Raw genomic sequence first — 19,680 nt, 5'->3', positions numbered from 1 at the left:
GCAGAAAGACTATTAAGAGCACATCCCAAACTCCAACAGCAGAGTCATCTGGGGTCACAAGCAACTCATTTCCCCAAGGATGGCAGAAACGAGAACAGCATCTGACATCTATAATGGAGAGTGTGAGTCCTTAGCCATGGGCCAAATTCATCTTTATTAACTCTTCTTATGAGAGCAGGACACCAGATACGCTATTATCGAAAATCTAAATGTTGACACTTAAAAATGTAGGATTACATTAACTGGAAAAGTCACTGATATGCTCAGGACTTTTCAAAGGGACTAATATGGACCAGGTTCTGCAGAATCAGCAGGTGGGCTCATAACAGGAAGTTGATCCTGGCCCCACCTGACACCTATCAAGTCTAACTGTCCACAGACTGCCTGTCCATCTGCCTTCTGAATATTTCCAGACATTCTTCCAGTGTCCATATGTGATATCCATGGTGATAATCAAGACTGCTTCCTAGTTACTAAATAAAGGCTCCCAGAGGCAGGGATCTGAGTGTTAGTCTAGTCTCTGCCACTAACTCTAAGGGACCTTGAACAAGTCTCCTCCCTCTCTCTCTACAGAAGGTGGGAGAAGAACTAGGTGACTTATAAGGCCCTTCCCAGCCCCATGTCTTTAAAATTATATTTCTGAAAATTACAAAAGAAGGATCACTGATAAACTGCCAACATGGAGAAGTCCCTCAGGCGCACATAACAAATCCCAGGGTGGGGGTTGGCAGGGGAGACCAGATTAAGAATAAGTCCAAAGAGAAGACTGGAATACTTACCCTAAAAGAAAATTCGAGGTTTTCTCCTCCCCAGACTTCCATTCCTGTATCATAAGACCCCAGATATTCAAAATATTTCTTACTCACAGCAAACAGACCACCGGCCATTGTTGGAGACCTAGAAAAGAGTGGTAGCCATATTTCAACAGAAGCAGCAGGAAACCATTACAGCTGGTTGACTAGCTTCCCGCCAAGAGCCCCTTCATCCATTCATCCATCTCAAAGCATACCCTGAGCTCACACTCTCCGCCCAGCACCAAGCTGGGCCTGAAGGCACAGACCCCACGGGCCCTGTCTGGAGGAAGCTCATGGACTTCCCAACAAGCAAGTCCCCAGGGTGTGACACATGTTTTAGCTAAGGTCAGCTAGGGCTGTGTGAGGACACAGAAGAAGGCAGGAGGTAGGGAGGACAGGGCTGGGTTTCCTGGAGGAGATAAGGGCTTTGGGACAAAGGAAGGCTGGCCAAGAAGAGGAATGGAATGGCACTCCAGCATGAGCAGGCCCAATCATGGGAGAAACCCTTGCACTTTGATTGACATTGACTGACTGATATATGCATGCACCGCATCTAGTACTGCAGATCAAACCCAGGGCTTTGCACGAGTTAGGTTGTGCTCAACCACTGAGCCACACTCCCAGCCCTCTTGACCTCTCAGAATCACAGAAAACAAGGGCCAAGGAACAAGTGCTTGCTTAGCAAGTGTGAGGCCCTGGATTGGACCCCAATTCAAAAAAAAAAAAACAGCAATTTTAAGTTGCACATATTTTATCTCCAATTTAAAAATTAATTAATCAAAATATACAAATTTAAAATCTATTTGTAAGGCAAAGATATTTAATAAAAATAAACAAATGCCCTGGAAATAAATGGGGGGGGGGGGAGGGAAGGAAGCCAACAGCTAGCCCCTCCTACCTAGGACCTTCACTGACACGTTAGCCACAGGCAATTAGGGATGCTCCAAAAACAGAGTCCCCCAGAACCCTGACCTGATGACATCAATCGGGGACCGCATCTGCATCCTCTCCCTCTCAGGAACCACGTGCCACGTAAACACCAGCCGCCAGTCGAAACCACCAATCTGGGGCTCCCCCGGGTTGCCCAGGTACTCGAAGGTGTTCCAGTCGATCACATCGATCACAGGGCATACCACTGCAGATTCCTTTTCGTGGATCCTGCAAACACCCAGGACAGCCCATGTCTCCTCTGCAGACAGGTGGCCCAAGGATGATTATCAAGTTCCAGAATGAACTCTCATCACCTTTCTCATAGGAAGGAGGAACACCTGTGTGAGAGGCCTGCTTCCCTTGTTCAGGGGCCTGCAGCCATGTCGGAGTCCTGGAAGGTGATCACCATGGGGGACACTGAAGAGTCAAGGAGGAGACTTTAATAGGAAAAATCCCATCCCCTTAATAATTCCCCGATTCAATCTATGAACATTCTGGCTAAACTTGAATCCCTCTGATGAAAATCAAGACGTGTAAAAATCAAAGAGTATGTTAAAACAGAAAGCAGATTTTCCATGTCTCAGGAGTGCGAGGGGTATAATCACAAAGAAACATCTTAACATCAAGAAATTATGATCTCCCTGAGAAAAGAGATGCACCTGGACTGAAGAGTCAGCTTTGCAATTAGATTATAAATTCTCATCCTGCTCTTTATTTGAGGTGTGACATTAGCCAAGTTACCTAACCTCTCAGAGCCTGCTACCACAGTGGTAGCACTGGAATGAGAACACAGGGCTAAAGTGAGGATTCCCAGAGGGAAGATGCCTGACCAAGAACCTGGGACTACTGCTATTCTTTTCTTTTACTATTTGTTATTGTGAAATATTATGTACAGTAAAACATGCTGTAATCTCCTGTTGCGGCTCTCAGCCTGTGTGTTTCAGGCTCTGTGTGGGTCACACTGTCTCCAGAGACACCATCACACACCACCCTCAGCAGGCCCTCACGCTTTTGTTTCTTTGCATCTGATGCCTCATGAGCAAAGATCAACTGAGACAGGACCACGTGTGAAGACGAGATTTCTTTGGGTTACACGTTTGGGGCTGTTTTCTCAAATTTAAGACCTAAAAGTCCCGGGAGACCCACCATATGGAATAATGAAACAGAGACCAACCAGCCTTGAGCTGTAAGGGCCCTGGCCTAACAGCAGAAAGCCCAGGGGGCGATTTTAAGTACCACATGTTAAGCTTTCAATTTTAGGGGAGTTTAACAGTTCAGGAAGGTGGGTAAGTAGAGGGGTCAGAACTTGAGGTCACCACACTGAGGATGCTGGAGACGGGGTATCCACCCACACCCCCTTCTTCAATCAGTCAAGGATGTTTGAAAGGGCTGAGCAGGCCCACAACGGATCTGCTAGGCAGGTTCCAAGACACTGCCCGGCCGGGCAAAGGCCAGAAACTCAAGACTGGCAGTCATGCGAGTTGGAACCACGGCAGCTGAGTTGTACAAATGGGGCGTCCTACCAGAGACCGGTGTGCCAGCACTGGAGCACAGGACTCTGACTCACGGGCAGAGTGTGTGTGTCCCACAGGCATGCACCCAGCGCCTGGGGCAAAGCCATCCTGCCCCACACAAGGCAGGATATTTGGCATCTTGGTACCCAAGATGCTGGAAGTGCTGCCTGGTGGGCATGACAATCAAGAACACCTTATCAAATTTCCAAGAGCCCCTGAAGGAAAGGCTGATGGCTCCCGGCTGGGGTCACCGAAGACACAGCCTACAGCTCGATGTGCCTCGACTCTGTGGCACACCAGAGTCCCTGGGGAGCCCTGGAAACATCCCACAGCCAGGTCCTGCTCCTAAGAGTCAGTCCAAATACTCAACCCCAGGGCTGGAGTTTGAAGTTCCACGGGTGTTTCCAGTGGACAGACAGGGTGGAGAACCCCCTCACCCACAGGTGGAGGCAGAGCAGGGCCTTGCGGAGGGTGGGCTGCAGGGCGGTCCTAGGTGGCATCAGCACATTAGCTAAAGAGTAAGAGTAGCCTCTTCAGACCTGGACCCCTGACCAGCCTGGAGGTGGCCTCCCATGCACACGGTGAGGTGTGGGTGCAGAGGAACCCACCGGTCTGGGTTCCAGATACCACTAAGCAGTCTGACTCCACCATAGACCTGAGAAGCCCTGAATCCTTACCAGTAAAGCTCCTAGAGGGGAGAAGGAGAAAGAGGCAACAATGACACCCCCAGGGGACAAGGAGCCAGGACAGCAGAAAGTGCAGAGTAGCAGTTGGTCTCACCCAGGAAGGGAGGCAAGACACTAGCAGACGGACACTGACAACCAGTGGCTGGAGGCTGTGGAAGGAAGTTCCCCTGAGCCACGCAGGGAGACCAGACAGAGACCCAGCACACCTTCCCCTGCCTCCCAGGGGACTCCTGGATGTCCAGCCCAGCTCCTGCCTTCTGTGAAGCAGAATCAGGAGGACCTGCAGAGACTGGAGGCAGGGGCAGTGGGGGTTGGGGACGAAACTGGGCCTGAGGCTAGGAGCATTAGACAGCGAGGTTGTGGGGCTCTAAAGGCTTTGGAGACAGGCCTGCTTGATGGCTTTCATGAGCCCCCTCCTCCTTAAAAATATATATGCACATGTGTGTGTATGTGTTGTAGACCCAGGCATGGTGATACATGCCTATACTCCCAGTTGCTCAGGAGGCTGAGGCAGGAGGATCATGATTTTGAGGTCAGCCTTGACAACTTAGTGAGAGACCCTGTCTCAAAAAAAGAAAAAAAAAAAAAAGTAACTTTTATTACTACATTGGCATAAAGACAAATATAATCCAGGTTAGACTCATTATTATATACTTAAAATATTCAGTTTTTCCTTCTGATTTTAAAAGAAATAACATAAAAACCATTTTGTGGAGGCTTGGAGTTGCAGCTCTGTAACAGAGCACTTGCCTAGAAAGCACGAGACCTTGGGCTCAATCCCCAGCACTGCAAAAAGAAGTCAGAAAACATTTTTGTGGGTCTCTTTGAGTTTCAATGGCCCTAGGCATGGGGCTTGCTGGGACAATGGGTGAGTCTTGCCTGAAAAAAACCATGTCCAAATATGATATAGACATGTCATAGAAATGTGATCGTTTAAAAATTGACGTCTGATGATGCTTCCTGGGTCACCCACAATAAACCTGGATAGGAAGTAATCATAAAAGCAAACAGCATACCAGCTGGTGTGCTAGCGGCTTCCCCGTATTTCACCATGAAACAGCGCACCTGTTATCAGGGACTTGCCCGAGGACCCCTGAGCGGAGCCTGTCCCTGTGTCCACCCAGGCCACGCCCCTCCCCGGGCGCAGCTCACGCACCTCTGCAGCAGTGGCTCCAGCCACCCCTCGTGGCACTCGCAGTGACAATCCAGGAAGGTCAGCACGTCGCCCTTCGCCACGGACGCCCCCAGCAACCTGGCTCGCACCAGGCCCTCCCTCTTGGTGGCGCGGATCAGGCGCACCCTGGGCAGGCCTGACAGCTCCTGGGCCAGGCGCTCCTTCAGGTGCTCTGGGGAGGCAAGCGGAGCAGCAGGGTCACTGCCACACACTCGGGGCCTCCCTGTCTCCAAAAGAAGACGAAACAACCCGAGCCTGCTCTGCCTTGCCATCCGGGATGCCCTCGCCTCACCCAGAACCAAGGGTGGCAGCGCTCGGAAGGCCCAGGAGGTCAGGACGGGAACTTTCTGAACCACCGGCTGCTCATTAACAAGACGCAAGCGTGTGGAATCCCACACTGTCAAGGGGTGAATGGCAGGGTACCCAGGACAGCTCAATAAAACTGCACCAAACGAACCTGGCAGCTTGCCTTGTGAGCATTAAACAGTAAAAACACACACGAACCACCGTGTCCCCAAGGAAGCACTGGATTACAGCTAGGTCCCTGGGGTGGTGGTGTTGGGAGGTGGTGGGACCTTTGGGAGGTGGTTCTTAAGTCGTTGGGATAAGGCCCTCAGAGGACTGGTGGGACCCCAGCCTCTCTGCTCCTAGTTGGAGGTGTAGTTACTTGCTTCTGTATGAGCTCCTGCCAGTGCCATCCGCCATGGTGTGATGAAGCTAAGAACTGGGTCCAAGCCTGCACCATGCCCTTGAACCTCCAGCACCATGAACTACAGAACTACAGGCTACTCTTCTTCATTAGTAGCCTGTGTCAGGTATTTTGTCATAGTGACTAAAAGGTGACTAGTACACATGATTTTTTAAATTAAAATAGTAATTATTTACTAAATTTTTTCTGAGGAGCACTTGACAGCTTAGCAGTACAGGGCTGCTGTGCTGTGCTAAGTAAGTCATCAATAACTCAACTGATCCCTTAACAATCCTATGAGGTAAGAACTAGCATCCCCATTCCAGAGGAGGACTTTGGAGTCAGAGTGGCTGCGTAACTTGCCCAAGGTCCCAGAGCAATCAAACTGAGGAACCATAATTTGAACCCAGGGAATCTGGTTTAACATTGCCTCTCAGAACTTTCTCTGTAATTTCTCATCTTTAAAAAAATCAAAAACTTGTCAGGAGGAAATGCTCGTGCCTATTTGCAGTTGAAAGGACATGCCCCCAGGCAATGCTGACCTGAATTGCCTGAATCTACAGACAGGACTCTGGGACTGGAGGCTGACTCACAACCCTCCGTGGATCAGGTGGAGGCAGGGGGGATACCATGTAGACAAAGTAACATGAGAGCACCTCCCCATCCATATGGGCTTTGGCCCCTGGTCCTCCACCATCCACCAAAGGGAAAACTCAAATGTTCTAGGTTGCTTCATAATTTATGAAAATGTTTCTCCAAATATCCTTGACACTTAAAAAAAATTCATGGGTTGATTTTCTTTTTAAATTCCAAATACACGTGCAAATAAACTGAATGGTCAGGAAGGAGGGAGTGATTTGCAAGCAAAGTGATTAGCTGCAGAGTCAGCAGGTGCAGGCGCATGCACACAGGCCCAGCCACCCCGCACCCTTGGTGGGCGCCTACCACGCGCTGAGCTCATGTCTGCCTGAGCCAGTCTCCCTGTGTCTGGGTGGGGCTGGCGCCTTGCAGTCGCTCATCCTGAGGCTGCAGAAACAGGGAGGAGGTAGCTGCTTAACCCTCCTCAGGGCAGTGGCCCCTCCCCTGCTCCAAAAGTCACTTCAAGGGGATGAGGCCAAGCCTGCCCGCTGCCCTTCCTGAGTACAAGAAGAGCTGGTGGAGGGAGCGTACACCATACCATGCGCAGTGAGGAGCTATTTAGTTCCCTAAAAATAAAATAAATAATCGGCTATTGCTGTTCGATTAATATACTAGTGTGAAAGGTGGGGGTTTTTATTTTCACTTTACAATTTTTATATTTCATCAAAATAGAAGTTGTCACTTAATGACAGCTATCTGCCAGGCACTGGCTCAACACATCACCCACCTTATCTCATTTAGTCCTCCAATGATCCTAGGAGGTAGATTTATTCCCCTTTTATAGGGGCTGAAGCCAAGATGGAAACAGGGTAAAGTCTTGCTCAATGTCATATGGTCACTAGGCACTGGAGAGGGATTCGAGCCCTTGCAATGTGACCTGGCACCAGTGTCTACACAAGTAGATTTAAAACAATTCCAGAGGAAAAGACAAAAGGAAATGTAGGTGAGCACCGACTGTGTGCAGGCTGCTACATGAGCACCTACTGTGTGCTGGCTGGTACATGAGGTTCTGTCCAACACATGACCTCATTTTTTCTTCACCATTGCTCCATGAGATAGGTGTGGATAAACCCACTTACAGCAGAGAAAACAAGGCTCAGAGAGGCTAAGTGATCCACTCGAGGTGCCATGGCTGGATCAAGTCAAAGCTCACCTCAGACCCAGCCACCCTGAACCCAGAGCTCAGTGCCTACCAGACTCTAGTCAGCATCAAATTCTGGCCTGGCTGGCATGACACCGCTGCTTGTCTCTTCATGCTTCTCCCCATGACTTTTAGCTGAGCACATGACCAGCAGGATAAAGGCTGCATCTCCCAGCCTCCCTTGCAGCTAGGTGTGGCCAGGCAACCACATTCTGCTCCATGGGAGGTGGGGGAATTCCAGGCAGTGCACTGAGAGAGAAGGGTGTTCCCTCTGCCCCTTCGAACCCTGGGGGCTGAGCAGAGTGAGCAGAAGGTGAAGAGCTAGCTGGCCAGGCAGTCAAGGAGAAGGCAGGAACGTGGGGCAGAAGCACCAAGCCCTAACACCATCCTGGACTTAGACTAGCACCAGATTTGGGTTGTGCAAGAGAGCTATTTCCACCTTGTGTGAATCACTGTTATTTTGAGTCTCTGTGATAACAGCCCGACACACATGCCAATTAGAACATATAGATGCCAGCTCTGAAGTCAGACAGGCTAGACACAGCACCGGCCGGGGCACATGCCCAACAAGCAGGGGCTGCTACCCTTATGGGTGGTCCAGGGAGGGAGGATAGTTCAGTTTGAAACAGGCTCACATAACCAACCCAGGGTTCCACCTTTGCTAAGCCTTGACATTTCTCCATGGTTAAGCTCGGCTGCTTTCATTTCAGCCAGCCACCAAGAGTCCCTGCCGAGCCAAGGCTGTTGCTGCACCAGGGCTGGCAGAGCCCCTCCCGGCTCCCAGTTTCTCGCTCCTAGTTTCTCAGGTTGCCTGGACCCGCCCCCACCATTGGCCATTCTCCATGCAGCAGGTTCCCCAATCTGAGTTGGACCTTCCTGTCCCCCTAAAACCCGCCCGTGGCTCCCTGCTGGGCTCACATTTAAGTTTCAATGCCATCAGGTAACCTCCAAGGCCCTACCTTACACCTCTCCTCCTATGTCACCCCCCACGCTCACTCTAGCTGCTCTGCACTTGCCCTTTCCAGGCCAGGCCTGCTGTCTCCGAGGTCTTCAACAGGCGCAGGGGGATGCAGGAAGCCTATCCACCCCTCCTTTGTCACTCTCACCCCAACCACAGCCACAGCAGGCCAGACCCTTCCAGAAGCCCACATGGGGGGCTTACCTCTATCGCTGTAGTCATCCACCAGAATAACTTCTTCCAGCAGAATGTCCGGGGACGTCTCGAGGACGCTGTAAACTGTCCGAAGGAGTGTTGACCAGGCTTCATTATAAAATGCTATGACAACAGATGTCCTGGGCAAATTTTCATAATCATACGTCTTCTCTTTGCATCTGCAAGTAAAACTCAACTTCAGGAATCAAGAACCCAGCCCAGGTTGGTTTGGGGGACATGGGGATGCAGGGGACACAGGACAAGGTCTCCGGGCTTCTCCCTGGAGAATGGGAAATAATCTCCTGGAGGAGCCCCCACCGCCCACCTGGAGCCACGAGGAATCCCAGCAGAGTCTAAGAAAGCTTCTCATCAGGACACCCTACAACCTTGGCCAGTGGGATGCTATTTTTGCTCGGACTGTCCCCTGGGCCTGGAATTCCTTTCCTTCTTTCTCTACCTGGCAAACTCCCTGTCCCTCAAGAGCGGCTCGGGGGCTGGGGAGATAGCTCAATCGGTAAAGTGCTTGCCTTGCAAGCACAAGGCCATGGGTTCAATTCCCAGCACCACACACACACACACACACAAAAAGAGCGGCTCGGCCCCATTCTTTGGGAACCCTGCATCTGCTCCTCTCTGCTCCACCATGTGCCACTCACAGTATTTCTGTTCCTTGCGTGCTGTGTCCCTCCCTACCTTCTCCAGCACCCAGCAGTGACCACGTGTCACAGATGCACAAATGAGAACCGTGGTCAGAACACACAACCACCCCAGGAAGGGCTCTGCAGAGGGTACAACTACCTCCCTGACCCAAGCCCTCCACTGCACCATTTGACAGCCCCATGGAGGGGACTGAGCAGTGCACCCTGACTGGCAGTCACGGGAACCAACAAGCTCCTTCTTTGTTGAGTAGCCTCTGCTGTCACTGTGCACTGAAGGTTCCCTGGTTGACATAATCCTATCCCTGGAATGATGGACAACACACTCCCAGGGCCACGGGACTGACCAAGGGCAGTATTGGAAATTACCTGCAGGAAGTGGTTGATGGCAAGAGAGGACCACAGGGACACAGAACCAGGGTTTGATATATGGAGGTTGGCCGAGGGATCGGCTAGACATTCGAGAAGGGGATCAATCCTGAAGGCCAGCTGGGCCACCTGAGCAGCTAAGGCAAGACCTCACTGGACACACTGAGGATAGGAGAGGAGATGCGTATAGAGCTAAAGGAAACAAGAGATGACACTAACATCTGCTGACGGCCACGTGCCAAGCACTGCACCAGGGGACCTGTATCTGTATCAGTTGGTCACCAAATATTTCCCCATCAACTACCATGTGCCAGCGTGGCAAGGTCCCGGCTCTCAGGGAGCCGACTTTCAGAGGGACATTCTGGTGTCATGAAGGCAGAGGGCACCTAGCCAGAGGGAGCTGGGTCCTTGGGTCACAGAAACAATTACGTAGCCTGGACCCAGAGGAAGGCTGTGCTCCACACAGGGGAAAATCTCAGCTCCATCTTTTGGAGGGAGGACAGCGAAGAACCTGTAGACAAGCTTAAAACCACCACCCAAGAATGGCAGAAGAGACACGTGACTTCCCAGAGTCGGTGGGAAGATATCAAGGTTTCCTCCTCCTTTCCTCTGTGGGATGTTCCAATCGTTCTGGGAAAAGCTGGCTGCCATGTTGTGAGGACACTAAGCAGTCCAGTGGAGGAGTCTGTGGGCGTGGAACCAAGGCTTCCTGCCAATGGCCAGGATAAACTTTCCAGCCATGTGAGTGGGCAGAACCTCTGGTCCCAGCCAAGCCTTCAAATGATAGAAGACCCAGGCACCATTTGGCTGTGACCTCCTGAGAGACTCCAGCCAGACTCACCCAGCCCGAATTCCGGGGCCGTGGAAGCTATGTGGTACAATAAAGTCTTCCTGTTGTTTTAAATCATTATGTTCTGTGATAACACATACCTTTAAATAAACCATGAGAAACCACCAGATAGACTCAAACTGAGACATTTACTAAACCAATGGTGCTACACTCTTTTAAAATTCTCAATGCCATAAGAGACAAAGCCTGAGGAACTGTTTTAAAGGTGACCAAAGAGACATAACACATCAATGTCACACCTAATTCTCACTTGGAAAAAAGCTGCTATAAAAGTTGGAACCTCAGGGCCAGGTTAATTCCATCAACTCAGGAGGCTGAGGCAGGAGGATAGCAAGTTCAACCTCAGCAGCTTAGCACAACCCTGCCTCAAAATAAAATAAAATGGGCTGGGAATACAGCTCAGTGGTAAAGGGTTTACCGAGCTGGCACAAGGTCCTGGGTTCAATCCCCAGGACCTCAAAGAAAAAAAAAAAGTTTGAACCTCTGGAAAAATCTGATATTATGTAACTCTCCTGACTTTGACAACTACATCCAAGTATCATGAGAGTTGTCCTTGTTCCTAGAAAATACATGCTGAAGAAACAATAAGTAAGGGTTGTCCTCTCTGCAACTTACTCCCAAATGTGGACAGTATGTTAGTAGTCTTGTTGGAAGAGAAAAATTAAGTTAACGGGGCAAAACAATAATAACTAAATCTAGGTGAAGAATTCATAGGACTTCGTTGAGCTACTCTTGCAAATTTTCTCCAGAACTGAACTGTTCAAAATTAAAAGCTTAATGCAAAAATAAAGAAAAAAGTTGGAGCATTGCAAAAAGCATACCCAAACTCAAAGTCAAGTCTGGCCCATGGATAGGTGCTTCAACCTCAGCGGCCCTTATAAACGCTCCTCAGTCGTCTTCTTTCCTCCATCTACCAAAACACTGCCCTTCTCCATATACATGTCATAGCAAATGGAAAACACACGTGTGTGTGTGTGTGTGTGTATAAAAATATTAACAAGTATATCTGTAGTATTAAGCCCCAGGGTACCAGACAAGATGCATAGGAAATCTGTGTAGTGCTAAAGCACAGTCCACAGGCGCCATAGAATGAATGAATTGCTAACTGCTACAGTCTGGATCTAAACTGTCCCCCAAAGGCCCATGTGTTAAAGGCTGGATCCTTAGCTTGGTGCTGCGTGGCAGGTGATAGAACCTTTAAGAGTTGAGGTCTAGTGGGAGGTTTTGGGTCATTGAAACAGCACTCTCAAAGAAGATTGGGGGCCCCAGCCTCTTCTTTTCTCATTCCCAGTCATGAGGTAAGGGGTTTGCTCTGCTACATGTGCCACACAGGCCTGCAGCAATGGAGCCAATCAGTCTTGAACTAAAACCTTCAAAACTATGAGCCAAAATAAACCTTTTCTCTTTATAAGTTTATTTATCTCAGGTATTTGTTACAGCAATGGAAAGTTGCCTAACACACTACATGAAAAAAAGTGTTTTGTGAAATCTAAAAACATATTCTCTAGCCTTTAAAGAAAGGTACAGCTAAAACTTAGTTTTGAACATGCTCAGGTTCAAAGAGAAATGAGTGAAAAGAAGGATGATGAAGTGAAGGTTTTCAAGTGAAGTTTATTCAATGTCAAGAACTGTGCTTTAGTCTCATATCGCATCCTAACTCTTTGGATTAAAATTTATTTCTTCTCAGCTTGGACAAATAGATTCAGAACTATACATCAGCCCTCTTCAGTTTTTTGTTTGGGTTTTCACTGCTTAGTGAAAATCAAAGATGTAACACCACTGTCCTAGAATGTCTAGTTGGACTCTGTATCACCTAAATCACAAGCAGGCTGGGTGCCAGCTTGGCAGTACATATCCAGAGCTGAGAAATGCTCCTCCTCTCCTGGATCTGATATCACTATATTTAAGAATGTCTTGCCTAAGGAAATAATCTGATATTTGAAGTATGCTCATTGTTAAAAAAAAATTCTTTATAACATGATTCATAATAGCAAAAAGCTACAAGCAGTCTCAATGTTCCACAGGAAAGAAGCAGAAAATGGCTGTATGAAGAAATGCTACGTGGCCATCAAAAACGACATTTTCAGAGATTATTTAATGATAAAAGAAAATGGCTAGAGAAACAACATGTTTACAATAAAAAAAAAAGAAAATGGTGACATTATGTTAAATCAAAGGAGAGGGTGCAGATCTGTAAATAGTCAATTCTACAAACAATGTGTGCGAGTGCATGCACTCACATAAAAACAATAAACAATAGGAAAAACGAGGCCAAAAATGTCATCAATGGTGATTTCTGAGAAGTGGGATGATCTTACTTAATCCTTTTTTTCTGCATTCTAAAACTGTTCTACAATAAACATGCACTGTTTTTATAATCCCACAGAAAGATTATTTTTCAAAAGCTAAGTCATTTTTCATCAAATGCCTTCGTTAAGCAGTAATTTACTACTCTGCCCTCTCCTATTTTCTTGGCCTGGTATAGTTTCTGGATCTTCCTCTAAAACATTCCCTCAGAGGATGTGGCTCAAGGTGGAGCACTGGTCAAGCAGGCCTGAGCCCCGGGTTCAATCCCCACTACCAGAGCACAAACAAGTTAGTCAATAAGTAAAAGCAAAACATCCCCTAAAGTCACTCACCTGTATGAAGTTCAACATATCCTACCAAATGTCTCTAAAATTGCTTCTAGAAGAAAAACACTTTCTATTTCCTGACTGATGGAAGCTGCTTTTTGGTAAAAAGCTGTCTCTGTGCATTCAACAGGGACAGCCAGCATTACTCTAGGGTTCTGCTTGTGCCTTGGAGACAAGAGGAAGCTTGAAGCTAAATTTTATGTGAAATCATAAGCCATTGTATCACTGTTTCCGGTCTATCCATGGGCTTAGTGGGGCAGGAGGGCAAAGCGTGGGTCTACTCAGTGTGCTTTGGAGGGTATCTGGCAAGCAGTCCCCTTGGCAGAGTGTGTATCACACAACAGGCAGTGTGCTAAGCCTTTCAGAAGCTTTATCCCTTCCTGCACAGGACCTCTCCCGGGAGGGACCACAATAATCTCCACTAGCATCATCCAATGTACGGATCAGATGGATATGCATGAATAGACTCGGACAAGGTCTCCAGATCGTTTATCTTTACATTAAGGTTATCACATAACTGTCTCCTAGAAAAGTAACAGGAACTCACATCCTCTGCAGAACAGGTCAGAGAGAGCTTACAGTGCATTTGTGTTTTTACCTGTCCTGAATCCTTTCTCCTTTCTTTATGATGCTGCATCTTGATTTCTCTCAGGAATCAGGCCTCCTGACTCTCAGTCCACGTGGTTTAAGGGCTGGACGCATAGAAACACACACACACGCACACACACACACATGCACACCCCTACCTCAAAACTGCCTAATCAACATTTTCCAGCTGACAGTATTTCCATCCCTGAGTCCAAGGTACAGCATAACCTAAACCTGCCTCTTACCCCAGTCTTTTCTGCACTAGAAGCCAGTATCTTTTCTTTATATTTAATAATATAAATTAATAGAAAGAAAAATGGAACGAGATGGGGGGAAGTCCTATTAACTCAAAAAGGGGCGAGGAAAAAAGAGAGGAAAAGACATTACGAGCATAACAAATAGTAAAAATAAGAGGGCACAATCAAATCCAAAGATATCTATAAGCACAATAAATATAAACAGACATAAATATCTAGTTAAAAGTCAAAGACCATCGGTCTGGGTTTTTTTTTTTTTTTTTTTTTTAATGACCACACAAAATGGAGTATTATTTTGTTCAAAAATACTCCTCAAATATCTGAATAGAGTAAAGAAAAGGGAAGGAAAAAGTTATAATGAAAACACTGGCCAAAACGGAACAGGTTCTGTGGATCTGCCTCAGAGAAAGCAAGCTGCTCTGACGTCACGGGATGGTCTACTGAGAAGTAACAAAATACCCTGCAGTTCACAGCCTCATTTGGGGAAGCAAAGGAACCACCAGCCTAGCATGCACACCACGTGTGAGGTTTTACAAAGATGATTTTGTTATGAGAAGAGACAAGCTGGCGAACTCTCTACAGAAAGAGAAATCCTGACCAAGTCCCTCCTCCCAATTCCAGCAAGACACTTAGTTTTGCTGAATGACCTACGTAGAGCTACTCCGAGACTCTCCGTCATGCCAAACCCTGATCCCTGATCTCAGGCCCATTTGCAGTTGTAGCGTTAACAAGATTAAAATCAGAGCAAGCAGTCCAGAACCACACAGACCTGCATAACAATCACATGCTTCCCTGGTCAGCAGGGCACAGAAGAGAACTGCTTGTGTTCCCTGTGCTTAGTGCTCCTGGGGATGCGCCTGGTGAAATGCACAGCCTGGGCCACTGTCACTCCACTTGTTCTTGGCTACATAGGGCAGAGTGCTATTAGCAATGGTGCTTTAGTGATCACCTCAGTGCTCCTGTATTCTATGAAAACTAAAACTGTTTCAAATTTAGGTACGACATCATTAATAATCACTTGCGTGTGACATACTTCCCAGTGACAGGGCTGTTACCACTAGTTTCAACTGCACTTGACCTATTATTAATCCCTGCTTCCCCTAACTTTATTATTCAACCACATTAGCCAAAACAGTAGCCTAACCCTAGCCTAACCCTAACCGTAACCCTAACCCTGAATCTTCCCAATGAGAAATCCACAGACACTAGATCGGCAGCTTTCAACCTAGCAACACATCAGATGCAGCCGAAATTCTGATTTAATTGTTCCAGCAAAGTTTCCTGGCATCAATATTTTTAAAAAGTTCCCCCAGCTATCTGGCATCCACGCTGGCTTGCTATCATCTCGGAGCGCAAGTTCCCCTTCCTTCCTGGGATTAAATGAGAGGGTATCTGTGACAGGGTGCGCACCCCAAATTTATTATATGATCTTTCAAGGAGTCAATCGCTATCCTCTCAAGTCAGTACTGTGACTAATAGAAATAAAGCTGTGCTCTAATCCAATGGCATGTGAACGACCAGATTCTACATGGGTCCCACAGGAGTACAGCCAACCTCCAAAATGTCTCTTTATTGGCCTGGCCTTGTCCAAGGAGACAGATGCATTGCCAAGCCTTGCAGATAGAAGGAGCTGAGCCCAACGGTCCTTGGGCTGTTCCCAGCTCCCTGCCTCTTATAATAGGCTTATGCACTGTAGTGCAAAGGCTTTTGCTAAAAATGTGTGTGGGCCTGTGTGCACACTCATGTTTGAGTCTGTTCTCACCCATGCACCTATTTGTATATTTTTCAAAACCTATTTCTATACTTGGAAGTCTAAAAGGATACATGGCAAAGTGTTAATAATGGTTCTTCCCACGTAATAAATTGATGATTTTTTTTCTCTTTTTGCTTCTCTTGTACATACTAAAATACTATACATACTAGAGCAAATATGTATTGGCTTTATAATTAAACTAAACAGATAAATAATTGTCCTTACCCAAAAAGGGAAGAAGAGATCAAAGATCTGGAGTGTAGGCCAGCTCTGTCCCCGACCTGCTTTGTGACTTTGGGAGTGTGGCTTTTCCTCTGGTTTGAATGACTGTCCCCTCAGGACCCACCCTCCTCTGACATTTAAGGATCCCCCTACCCCGGCACTGTTAACTAATAATCTGCCATGCTACTTTCTCAGGCTTAATAGCAACACTCTGAGTAGCTCCTCACCTTCGCATTAATAGTCTTCTACTCTTATCTGTGGTTTCATTTTCTGCAGTTTCAGTTACCTAGTCAGCCACAATCCAAACATATTAAATAAAAAATTCCAGAAATAAACAATTCATATGCTTCGAATTGCATGCATGCCCTTCTGAGTGCCATGATGAAATCCCAGTCCCTCTGGAACATGAATCAGCCCTTTCTCCAGTGCATCCATGTTGCATACACCACCCACCCATTAGTCACTTAGCATCTTCACTACCCTTTTTGATTATCAAACTGATTAGCATTTATCACAGTGCTTAGTATATAGGTTCACTATTATCCTAGTTCCAGGAATTCACTGGAGATCTGGGGACCTATCCCCTGAGGATAAGGAAGGAATTTTATATAATAAAAGTGAGCCTCCATTCAAGGCCCTGAACCTAGTGCCCACTCAGAAACTGCCTCATAATCTGGTCCAGCTGAGACTCACACAGTTCAAGCCCACCCTTCTTTCAGGCTAGGTAAGAATAAGGGAACAGGTTCCACAGCAGGAATTAGGGGCAGGGACACTACACGCCCATCATGCTAGGTTTGAATTAACTTCCCAGGGTCAATGCAACAGTAAGATTTATTTGCCAATCCAGAATACACAGGGCAGCTGCATCGCCATGGAGACAGGACACCATAAGCCCCACAGGTCATTCACATTCACAACCAACCTTAGACAATAAAGGAAGTTGGGCCCAGAGGAGAAAAACCTTGATTGGTTCCTGGATAATTCTCAAAAACAACCTTCTGAGTATATTCTAGGCAATAGGGAAAGGGAAAAAAATTATGATTGAGTACAGTGTGTTCCCAGGTATTAATCTTATTTATCACTACGTTACGTTATTTCTACTCACCTTTACATTAAGTGTGTAGATACAACTTTTATGAGTTTCCTGTTTTGCAGATGAGGAAACTGAGGCTCAGAGAGCCTAAATAACTTGCCCAAGATCACAGAGCTGGTAAGCAAAAGAAGCCAGGATTTTATCTCACAGGAGCCAGGGTTAAACCCTGGGTGTGACCTGAAAGCTTCCCTTTGACCTGGTTTCTGTGACCTTTGGGGTTCAAGGAGCTAAGCATGCATTAAGCAGTTTGGCCAAAGTGGGGAAACAGCTACCACTTCCAAGAAGGTTTCACTCAAAAAAGATTAACAGTAAAAAATGACTCCAGCAGAAGCAGAGGGTTAGGTGTGAGTAGATCCTGAAAAACAGGGAGGACATGAAATTCAAGTCCATCAAAACTGCCTGAGGTCAGCAGGGTGCCAAGGGGGCCATGAGGGTTCCCGTCCCCCAGGGCTAGTTCCCCCATTTTCACGCTAAAGGGGTCACCTACCCCTCTGCCTGTTTTCCAGCCTGTGGAAAAGGAGGGTAGAAGGGTGCACACCACAGGCTGCCAGACTCCTCTGGCTCCAACAGGAAACTTCCTGGGCCCTCTTTCATCAAAGTCTGAAAGGAGGAGTCTCGAATGGGAACTGGAAGATCCCTGACGACTCAAAGTACAGAGGCAAGTGGCCTTCCTCCTGCTGCCAGCTTGTACCCTTGCCCCCCACCTATACAGGGCACAGCCATCCGGGTCAGCGGCTCCAACAGGAGATAGGCCTCTGACCACACTGGCTCCAGTCCTGCACCACCCACAAGATCAAGTAGTGGCTGGACCAAGGCCAAAGGCGCCCTTCCCATCAAGCGCTCCTTTCCACCTGCCTACACCCAAAGTTCAGGAATCCAATTCCCAAGGAGAGAAAAGGAAGCTTTAAGCCACTTTCACCTCCCCTGTCGTGTCCCTCTCTCCTGATTTTGTGGGTGAGACCCGGCACACCCATATGAATGAATGGAGCCAGCCTTGCCCCGTGAGGGGCTACGTGCGCTGAGGTGCAACCATCCGAAGGACCTAGCTGTACGGTGGGCGCTGGGGGGAGGGGAGCAGAAGGGCGTCTCACCTTAAACTTGTCCCCTTAACCCCAATCCCGACCCTTTGCAGAGCAGAATGACAACTTTTCCAAAAGGGAGGGTCAAGATAAGACCTTCCCACGTTCATGTCTTTCAATTTCCCGCCTACCCGCCCCCTGACTCCTTCCACTGCCTTCCTTCAAGGACGCCTCGATAGGATCGCGCCGGCTCCCCCTGCCACCTCCCAGGTGTCGCACCCGCGGCCCGCCGGACTCACAGCGGGTTCCAGCGCTCGGGCAGGCGGCGGTGCAGCGAGATGCGGTCGCTGAGGTAGGTGTTGATTTGGTGCAGCCGCACGCTCTCCTCCTGCAGCCGCAGCTCCTCGCCCTGCAGCTGCAGCTGCACCGCCTCGCCCTGCGCGCCCAGCGCGTCCTCAGGCACCGGCGGCCGCCGCAGCACCGGCTCGCGCCGCCCGGTGCGAGGGGTGCGCGGGGGTCTCGGCTCGGTGTCCCTGGCCCCGGCACTAGCCGCGGGCCAGCGCCGCTCCCGCAGCACCCAGCCCAGGCCGGCCAACGCCAGCAGCGCCAGCAGGGCCAGCAGCGCCTCCCGGCCGCGCCGTAGCCCCCGCGGGCAGCGCCGCCGCGCCGCGCGACCCCACATGCGCCCGCCAGCTGCCGCCAGCGCTCGGCGCGCCCCGAGGCGGCGGCCGAGGCCGGACCCGGATCCCGGAACCGCGCGCTGCCCCGCCCCCGGCCCGCCCCACCTGCGCGCCGCCCCTTCCCGGCCGCCGCGGAGCGCCGCACCCCCACCTGAATGGGTACCCACGTGGGCGGACTTGCGCTTCCTCCTCCCGCTGGGGTGCGTAATTAGGGTGATCACCGAGGTAAGACCTAGCTTCGCTCTCCCCAAGTCGCAAGTGCTCGGTGGATGTTGGCTGAGTGCTTAGGATTTTACTGCCCTTATCTCATCTGCCCTTTACACCATCCACTTAAGAGGGTCACCAGGATTGTCAGCTCCATTTTACAGATGAAGAGACTTGAGGCGCAGTGAGGCTTTCTCGCTAACTCCGCAGGCCAGCCCAATACCGTTTGGAGCCTTGGAAAAGCAAACCCTCGACCGGCTCCCTATTTGTCCAAAGCTGTGAATCTTATCCTTCACTTATGGGACACCTCCAAGAAACTGATCAAAGGAGCAAATTATACCTTCAGAAAAACACGGAAATTGCACACACACACCAGAGCATCCATTAGTGATAAATACCCCAGGCCCTGGCTAGGGTGAGAGAAGCGGCTTCTTCCTAGGGGCAAAATACAAGGGTGGGGGCAAGATAAACGCAGCAGCATTTACCTCCCACCACCAGGTGCTGAGGGAGCCAGGTTCCACCACTCCAGGCCTTTGCACATGCTGTTCTTTCTGCTTGAAATGCCCTTCCCCACGAAGTCATGCACCACCAGACAGCCTTATGGACAAGCATATTTCAAGATTGCATCATCCCTTCT

General features: G+C 48.8%; 1 protein-coding gene across 1 annotated transcript in view; it reads right to left on the bottom strand.

Annotated features, from left to right (window-relative positions):
- The window catches only part of GALNT12 (polypeptide N-acetylgalactosaminyltransferase 12), a 30,377-nt gene extending 11,464 nt beyond the window's left edge, over positions 1–18,913 (bottom strand). The window contains exons 1-5 of the mRNA XM_079113320.1: positions 18,459–18,913; positions 8,729–8,898; positions 5,081–5,270; positions 1,767–1,952; positions 780–897 (exon numbers count right to left, since the gene is read on the bottom strand). Of these exons, the coding sequence (XP_078969446.1) occupies positions 780–897; positions 1,767–1,952; positions 5,081–5,270; positions 8,729–8,898; positions 18,459–18,841 (1,047 nt within the window). The 5' untranslated portion in view covers positions 18,842–18,913. The remainder of the gene's footprint in view (positions 1–779; positions 898–1,766; positions 1,953–5,080; positions 5,271–8,728; positions 8,899–18,458) is intronic.
- Between the last annotated feature and the right edge of the window lie 767 nt (positions 18,914–19,680).

Source organism: Sciurus vulgaris, assembly GCF_902686455.1.
Source record: "Sciurus vulgaris genome assembly, chromosome: 15".
NCBI lineage: Eukaryota > Metazoa > Chordata > Mammalia > Rodentia > Sciuridae > Sciurus > Sciurus vulgaris.
Note: the sequence above shows the minus strand (reverse complement) of the source record. Positions and strands in the feature narration are given on the sequence as shown.